The sequence below is a fragment of the Medicago truncatula genome, chromosome 5 (genome assembly GCF_003473485.1).
Source record: "Medicago truncatula cultivar Jemalong A17 chromosome 5, MtrunA17r5.0-ANR, whole genome shotgun sequence".
NCBI lineage: Eukaryota > Viridiplantae > Streptophyta > Magnoliopsida > Fabales > Fabaceae > Medicago > Medicago truncatula.
Window position 1 is genome coordinate 39,221,487 of NC_053046.1, and position 8,256 is coordinate 39,229,742.

Genomic DNA, 8,256 nt, shown 5'->3' on the forward strand with positions numbered 1-8,256 from the left:
ATGTATAAAAACTTTTACATAAGGAACTGATCATAGACTTGTTTTAATTGAGTTTCAATTAAAAGTTTACATAAATAAAAAAATTAATCAAAACTAAGATATTGTACTTTAAATTGAAAATTGAGGCTAAGAATGTTTCTAAAGGTTTGGTAAACTTGCAAAGCATGATGACTGCCATTTTTCTAATATATTTACCTCCTAAATTATAAAAAAAAAATGAACAAAACAAAAGTTATGCTGATGAAGTTTGTTGAGAAATGCCAAAAACGTGACAGTTTTTTCTTCTAAAAATAAAAAAGAAAAGAGAAGTACACACTTTGTCCAGTGACAGCATAGTAGGTTATGAATGAAGTTGTTTCCCTTCCTCTATAATCAAATGGGAAAATTCTAAAGAAAAACTTTTCTTATCAATTTTGAACATCAAACTTCATTTGATTGCTAACTTACAAAAAACACTTCTTCAATTTAGACAAGTGAGCTTAAGGTTGAAACCAATAAGCTAATTATTTTGCAGGATTATTTTAGCTTTTCTTTTAATTTTGTGCCAAACAAGCACCTTCATTCTAACTGGAATGGCAGAGCAGTGACACCAAATCACCAACCTTGGCAACAAATTAGTTCATGCTCCAAAAAGTGATACAAAACAAAACAAATTGAATAGACAAAGAGAAAAGAATATGAGAATAAGAGGGTCTCTAGTTCATTCTCCTCCTGCAGTTGTTATGCTAATGTGCATGTTTAGCAGCATAGTTCATGGCCAACAATACACCGAGGAAACAGATTCAAATGTTGCAGCCAATGGAAGAAACGGATCACTTCTATCATCATTGTTTATACTAGGGGATTCCTCTGTTGATTGTGGAGACAATACTCTGCTCTACCCTCTGCTTCACGGTCGTCTCTCTCTGTATCCGTGTAATGGTTCAGATTCCTCTCTTCTTCCTCAACTTATAGGTACTCTTCTTTTTCTTTTCTTGATGATTTATTCCAAGACCCAAATTGTGATCCTTGATATTGCAGAAAAATGCTATCAAATATGATTGATGAGGCTGCAATTAGGTTGGAATGAGGTTGCTGAGACATAAAAAACCTTGACTTTGCAGCCACAATTGTGGTCTCAAACCCTTTGTAGAACCATGCAGTATAGTTGAAAAGTTATAATTTGAAAGCATTGCATTCAAATTATGGTAAAACAAATCTGTACACTGATGTGAATGAAAAAAAAAATATATATAGGAATCAATGAAAAGTAAGTCAAACAAATGTACCTCATTCTTATGCACCCCAGCTTCAAACCTTGCTCATGCTTAGCCATGTACATATCAGCTGCAATATCTGCAGATTTTTTCAGTTTTAATTTATTCTGAGTATAAACAAATTTAAACCAGGCTTGCGTTGTTAATAACATTAATTGTTGTAATGAAATCATCGTTGCAGCTGAGAAGATTGGATTGACATCAATCCAACCATTTTACGCTCAAAATGGATCTCTGAATGAGATTCTTGGTGGTCTCAACTTTGGATCAACACAAGCTACAATCATGAACCAGGGAGGCTTCAGCCACCAGTCTCTAAACCAACAACTACGCCAAGTCTCTGAGAGCATGCAGCTACTGCAACTGCAGCTAAGCGAAAAAGCTGCTCTTGAATTTACAAAATCTTCCATCTTTTTCCTCTCATTTGGAAAAGAAGATTACATTGATTTATTCCTACACAACTCTTCCAACCCTATGATAAACCACAGCGCACAATATTTTGCGACCATTTTGGTCAATCAGATGACAAATGCAATGAGGTATCTTTATGATGCAAACGCAAGGAAAATCATATGCTTAGGAGTTCTTCCTTTGGGATGTACACCCCGAATAGCGTGGGAGTCAAATCAGACATCAGATGGTGTTATCAATGGAAATGGTTGTGTAGATAATGTCAATAATTGGGTCTTGGAATACAATAGATTGTTGGATGAGCACATAGTCCAGCTTAATGCAGAATTTTCTGATGCTCATATAGTGTTCTGTGATGTATACAGTGGAATATTGGAGATTATAAACAGACCAAGGTTTTATGGTATGTTTTTCTCCCCTGTATAAAACTAATAAATTTTCACGTGAAGAAATTTTATAAAGTGTTCTCTTAATATACACAGGTTTTGAAGACACAAAGAGCGCATGCTGTGGACTTGGTTTGAATGGTGCAATGGTAGGGTGTATCTCTACAGAAATGGCCTGCAATCAAGCTTCAGGACATGTTTGGTGGGACTTATTCAATCCTACAGAAGCAGCGAACTCTATTTTAGCTGAAGCAGCCTGGTCTAACCAACCTATACCGGATCTTTGCCGTCCTTTCACCATCCATGAATTGGTCAAGACCAAAACCTAGCATTTAATTGCTAGACCTGTTTCATAAGATTCACTCATATGTTTCAAGAATCATTCAGAAACTTAAGTTTCAAAACTCATTAGTATGTTTGGATGAACGGCGAGTTTACCAAAATTATAGTGACTATGTAATTTTGTAAAAGTTCTAAAGTGTAGCTTTTGCTAAAATTGCAGTAGCTCACCGTGATTACGACAATCTTACCGTTAATCCAAACATGCACTAAGTTTCAAAACAATTTGGAATTGCAAAATAAAGCCATAATCTAAGCACTTGTAGTAACAGCACAAAAGTGATTAAAGTGTTTGTGCTAGGTTTGCATTGGAAACCATATCTATATTGTAGTATATTACAGCACTAAGCATAGTGTTTATTGTTATTAAAATGGGTTTTTGGTGCTGACATGATTTGTCTTTGTCCTCTCAAATTGAATTAAACAATGCATTAGTACTACTAAACAAAGATCTTGAAAGTTAAAAAAAGATATTAACTTTATCAATCAAAATTAGAGTACTGCATTGCTTTCTCAAAACCCTAAATCAAAGTTATTGACTCAAACAAAACCCTAAATCCCCAAAACTAGATCTTAATTATTCTCCATGGCATTGAAAATTCAAACCTTTTCACCTTCATTCTCAGTTCCAACTTCAAAACCCAAACAACACTTCCACTCAATTACTATTTCTGCCTCGAATTCGACACGCCCATCGATCGCCGGCCGCAAGCTCCGAGCAGCAGTAATTGGCGGAGGACCCGCTGGATCCTCCGCTGCAGAAGCTCTTGCGAGCGGCGGCGTGGAAACCTTCTTATTCGAGCGAAACCCGCCGTCGACACCGAAGCCATGCGGCGGAGCAATCCCTCTCTGCATGCTAGAAGAATTCGACATTCCTCACCACCTCATCGACCGCCATGTCACACAAATGCGAATCTTCTCACCTTCAAACATCGCCGTGGATTTCGGTAAAACACTAAAACCCAACGAATTCATCGCCATGCTCCGCCGTGAAGTCCTCGATTCATTCCTCCGATCCCGCGCCGTTTCCGCCGGCGCCGAACACATCTCTGGCCTAGTCACCTCTCTCGATGTCCCAACCTCACCGAACTCCCCCTACACCATCAACTACACAAACAAAACCTCATCTAAAAACTCCCTCGCCGTCGACGTCGTAATCGGCGCCGACGGCGCCAACAGCCGTGTCGCGAAATCAATCTCCGCCGGCGATTACACCTGCGCCATCGCGTTTCAAGAACGAATCAAATTATCGGACGAGAAAATGAAGTATTACGAAAATCTCGCCGAGATGTACATAGGTGATGATGTGTCACCGGATTTTTACGCGTGGGTTTTTCCTAAATGTGACCACGTGGCAGTGGGAACTGGTACAGTACGGTCCAAACACGATATTAAGCTGTACCAGCGAGCTATAAGAGAAAGAGCAATGTCAAAGATCGACGGTGGAAAAGTGATCAAAGTAGAGGCCCACCCGATTCCTGAGCACCCGCGTCCTATTAGAGTTAGAGGACGCGTGGCGCTTGTGGGTGACGCAGCGGGTTACGTCACAAAATGTTCGGGTGAAGGTATTTATTTTGCAGCAATGTCAGGTCGAATGTGTGGAAACGGTGTTGTCAGAGCTTCTGAAGGCGGAGAAAAGATGATTAACGAGTGTGATCTTATGAGGGAGTATCTTAAGGAATGGGATGCGAAGTATGTGAACACTTTTAGATTTTTAGATCTTTTGCAAAGGGTTTTTTATGGTAGTAATGCGTCTAGGGAAGCTTTGGTGGAGCTTTGTGGTGATGAGTATGTTCAAAGGATGACATTTGATAGTTACTTGTATAAGAAGTTGGCACATGGGAGAGTGTGTGATGATGTTAAGCTTTTTATGAATACTATTGGGAGTTTAATTAGGTGTAATGATGTGGGAACACGTATGAAGGGTTTGATTTTGTAGAGGATCATTCTTTGTCCCTTGGTTGGGAATTATTGATATTTATGGGTCTCTATTATCTTTACCCTACATTGTTGTAATCTGAATTTGTATCTTTGTTTTGGCCATAGCTTTCCTTCCACTATGCAAGAAAAATAAAATGTTATTCTCTCCCCATCTTAGGTGTTGATTATTGTTTATTTATAAATGATTAGGTTTTTTCAATCAGTGTTAGATGACGGTGATTGAGTCAATAATGGAACATTTACTTTTAACAAACAAGGTTAGCCTGCCTCTTAAATAAACTACTCGAAGAATCGAATATCTAAATTGTTTATCTAAATTGTTAGAAAAACTCCTAACACCATATTGATACACTTATATCGGTTTTATTAGATCAAATATAAAACTAAGAGGTCATTATTCATATTTTACATATCGACATAATTTAAGGCTGAATGCAACAATTTACATTGACATATGACATAAATAAAAGATAAACTTATTTGTCCATCCAAATCACACTTCGAAGACACTCTCCTTTAGTCAACAAATCAAAAGCCTTGTTGATGTCTTTAAATTCCACCTCATGTGTAACAAAATCATCCAAATTGAGTTCCTGATAATAATTGGAGAAAAAATTAACCAAAAATGTGTTTTGACATTACTATTGTTTACATAAATAAACTCCTACATTGTTTTATAAAATGTTACCAAAAGAGAGGAAGAAATCATAAACTTAAAAAATCAGAAAAAGAAATGACATAGCACCTTGTCCATGTAGCGTTTAAAAAGAATGGGTACATCAGACTTGGGTTTGAGTCCTCCAAATATAGACCCCATAAGAGTCTTCCCTTGAAAAAGGACGTCAGTACTATTGATACTCAACTTAGATCCTGGCTTGTCCACTCCTAACATAATTGTTTTTCCCCAACCCTGAAATCAAAACACTAAGTTTCCAATCCATGCTTTCAACAAGTATGCAGTAGTTTATCAAATAATATTGAAAATTGCACACAAACGAAGATATGGAATTTAAAATTAATTAATTCAAAACCAAAGTTGCATTAGTCCGAGTGGAACTGGACTCGGATCTCTCAAGCAATGTTTTGGCTTAGAGCCTTGTGAATGAAAAAAGTGTAGTTGGAAGTACTTTGCACCAATAATATGGTTAAAATAAAACAAAAATTAGTTGGTACAAATGAAAACAATGCACACTTTGATATAGAAATAGACCTTTCTACATGAAGCATATGCTTCATGCACCAATGATGCCATACCAACACATTCAAAGCAATAATCTGCTCCCCCACCAGTCATCTCTATGATAACCTGACTCACAGATTTGTTTTCCAATTCTCCAGGATTTACAAAGTCTGTGACTCCAAACTTCTTTGCTGAGTAAAGGGGGGGAACAAAAACAAATACATAATTTAGGCATGATAATAAATTCTATATTAAATTATTAAAACATTATTATTCGACTTTATGCTTAATGTGATAATGATAATAATAAACCAATATTGCATTACCAATTTCAAATTTTTCTGGCTTGATATCCACACCTATAATCCTAGTTGCTCCACAAAGTCTAGCTCCCTCAGCAACCTAGGAAACCATTCAATTGCAATAAGCATTTTAGCATACAAAACTACAAAGGCTTTGCAAAGATAAATAACTTACTTGAGCGTTTATAGCATAAGCGCTTATCATATGAGTTATAAGTTGTTCTTATAGTCTATTATGGAGAGCTTATAGAGATAAGTTGAAAACAGCTTCTAGACTTGTCATAAGCTCTCTGAAATAGTCTCATAAGTTTTCATACCAGTAGATAAGCTCAAATAAGTCGGTCCAAACAGGCCCAAACTACAAAAGAAAAACATAAACTAAGGAGAATACATACCGCTAATCCAATACATCCGAGTCCAAAAATAGCTACTGTCGACCCTAGTTCAACATTTGCTGTTTTCCATGCAGCACCTACCCCTAAAAATTGATATTTGATCAAAATATTGAATTAGAACAACTTTGTTTAGTTGTGAACTAAAAAAAATAACAACCTTGAATTTGCATACCTGTTGATACACCACAACTGAGGAGGCATGCCCTGTTGGGAGGAATTGCTGGATCAATCTTGAGTAGATTGGCAGTGTCAACCACAGTGTACTCGCTAAAACTCGAGACAAATATGAAATGGTTTATAATCTCTCCATTTAGATTAGTGAATCTGGTGGTATCATATCTAAGCATCCAAGGTTTAACATCAAAAGGAAACTTTGAACAAAGGTTGCTCTTTGTTGATTTGCAATCTATGCACTCTTCACAATCAGCCATGAAGATTGGGATAACAATGTCTCCTTTTGTAACTTCTGTTACTCCCTCTCCAACACTTTCCACAACCCTGAATCACATAAAAATTAATTAAAACTTGAACATCATCAACTTCTATAGTATTAAAATAATAATGTATGAAAAAATGAGACCAACATATGGTACATATTTTGTTCGGATTGTTAAACGGACTTCCTTCTAACTCTCAAAAAGTTAGCTCAAATAATGAAAGCGGTAAATACATATAAGAGGAAGGTGTCCAAGTACATATGAACATTACACTAATATTGCCTTAAATGAAATTGGATCTCCCTCTCAAAAGTTAGCTCAAATAATGAAAGCGGTAAATGCATATAAGAGGAATGAGAGAAACACACATTCTAACACACATTTTCCAACACACTTTTGATTGGTTAAAATTCACATGGGTCTCACCAAATCATGTGGATCTCATATAAATTGGGTGGGTTTCATATGAATTCTAACTCATTAAAAAGAGTGTGTTAAAATGTGTGTCGCTGACATTTCTCATTCATAATGATGCAGACCTAAGATCTTTGCCAATGTGAGACACAAAATGCAACTTCAAATTGACCAAAAAAAAAAGTTAAAAAATTAGAGTTTTTTAAATCTTGATTTGAAGACTTCAAATTGTTAACTATGTGCATGCGTGAAGTGTATGACCACACAAACGAGGTAGTGATAAACATGTACTTCCTTCCTTTACCTAATTATTAGGAAATGAGAAATATTTTCAATAAATGAACACAATATACAAATTAGTAAAATGCATGGACTCACTCACCCAATTGCCTCATGACCCAATATCCTTGGAAAAATTGCAGGAGGCTCCTTCAAAAGTTAAAAAAAAAAAAAAAAAAAAAAAAAAAAAAAAAAAATCATATTTAAAAATTAATTCAGAATTGTTAATAAGACAAATAAACAAATATTATATAAAAGAGAATCAAATAAAAAATTAAAAACCTGCATTTTCCAAAAAATAATATCACTGTGACAAAGAGAGGTGCATATAATACGAATCCTAGCTTCATGTGGCATTGGTGGTGCCACAAAAATCTCCTCAATAATCAGTGGCTCACCTGGTTTGCGACAAACCGCAGCTACAAAATTTGCAAATAGTATTATTACATTCATAGTTTTTTTATGAACATAATATTTTTATTTTTTTAAGGATGATGAACATAGTATTATTATTATTCATAGTTTCATACACATGAAATTAACTTATGATATTATCAAAATAAATTGAATGGTAAAGAAATCTATTATATAAATCCTTCAAAAAAAATTCTATTATATAAAAAAAAAATGAACAGCAAAGAATGAAGTTATGTTTTAATGAATCATGGGAGAAATGTACACACACCTTTACATCTTATGGATTGTTGGCCTTCACTTGTTGGCGCAGCAGGCTTATCTTCCATGGCCATGAGTCAACGGAGGGTACTGGAAGGATGTTTTTATTAGAGATAACGTCTGATGTAACTGAAGAGATATTTTGAAAGGGAAATAATATTTGAGTATTACTTTTTCCATCCCCATAGGATTCTCGCGCGCATTGTGTTTTTTTTTAAAATGTTATTGAGATTTCCGGATT

At 35.6% G+C, this 8,256-nt stretch overlaps 3 protein-coding genes across 3 annotated transcripts; 2 read left to right on the plus strand and 1 right to left on the minus strand.

Annotated features, from left to right (window-relative positions):
* The first annotated feature begins 677 nt into the window (after positions 1–677).
* On the plus strand, positions 678–2,529 carry LOC11421438 (GDSL esterase/lipase At1g71250). Its single transcript, XM_003617029.2, has 3 exons — positions 678–954; positions 1,438–2,070; positions 2,150–2,529. Exons 1-3 carry the CDS (start codon positions 678–680, stop codon positions 2,380–2,382), a joined length of 1,143 nt encoding a protein of 380 aa, XP_003617077.1. The 3' UTR covers positions 2,383–2,529.
* A 304-nt stretch (positions 2,530–2,833) lies between these two features.
* On the plus strand, positions 2,834–4,482 carry LOC11429848 (geranylgeranyl diphosphate reductase, chloroplastic). Its single transcript, XM_003617030.4, has one exon. The coding sequence runs from the start codon at positions 2,979–2,981 to the stop codon at positions 4,329–4,331; it is 1,353 nt and encodes a 450-aa protein (XP_003617078.1). The 5' UTR covers positions 2,834–2,978; the 3' UTR covers positions 4,332–4,482.
* Positions 4,483–4,676: 194 nt separating this feature from the next.
* On the minus strand, positions 4,677–8,174 carry LOC11435196 (alcohol dehydrogenase-like 7). Its single transcript, XM_003617031.4, has 9 exons — positions 8,026–8,174; positions 7,623–7,759; positions 7,444–7,490; positions 6,383–6,708; positions 6,211–6,293; positions 5,840–5,915; positions 5,544–5,704; positions 5,079–5,243; positions 4,677–4,926 (listed from the first exon to the last, which is right to left on the minus strand). The coding sequence occupies exons 1-9, from the start codon at positions 8,087–8,089 to the stop codon at positions 4,810–4,812; spliced, it is 1,176 nt and encodes a 391-aa protein (XP_003617079.1). The 5' UTR covers positions 8,090–8,174; the 3' UTR covers positions 4,677–4,809.
* Positions 8,175–8,256: the final 82 nt, after the last annotated feature.

Excerpts from the sequence above, each read along its gene's own strand:
- LOC11429848 (XM_003617030.4), top strand. The coding sequence starts at position 2,979 with ATGGCATTGAAAATTCAAACCTTTTCACCTTCATTCTCAGTTCCAACT.
- LOC11435196 (XM_003617031.4), bottom strand. The coding sequence starts at position 8,089 with ATGGCCATGGAAGATAAGCCTGCTGCGCCAACAAGTGAAGGCCAACAA. Across the intron at positions 7,760-8,025 it reads ACAATCCATAAGATGTAAAG|CTGCGGTTTGTCGCAAACCA; the intron begins GTGTGTGTACAT and ends CAAATTTTGTAG. Across the intron at positions 5,244-5,543 it reads CATATGCTTCATGTAGAAAG|GGTTGGGGAAAAACAATTAT; the intron begins GTCTATTTCTAT and ends TTTTGATTTCAG.
- LOC11421438 (XM_003617029.2), top strand. The coding sequence starts at position 678 with ATGAGAATAAGAGGGTCTCTAGTTCATTCTCCTCCTGCAGTTGTTATG. Across the intron at positions 955-1,437 it reads TCTTCTTCCTCAACTTATAG|CTGAGAAGATTGGATTGACA; the intron begins GTACTCTTCTTT and ends TCATCGTTGCAG. Across the intron at positions 2,071-2,149 it reads AAACAGACCAAGGTTTTATG|GTTTTGAAGACACAAAGAGC; the intron begins GTATGTTTTTCT and ends TAATATACACAG.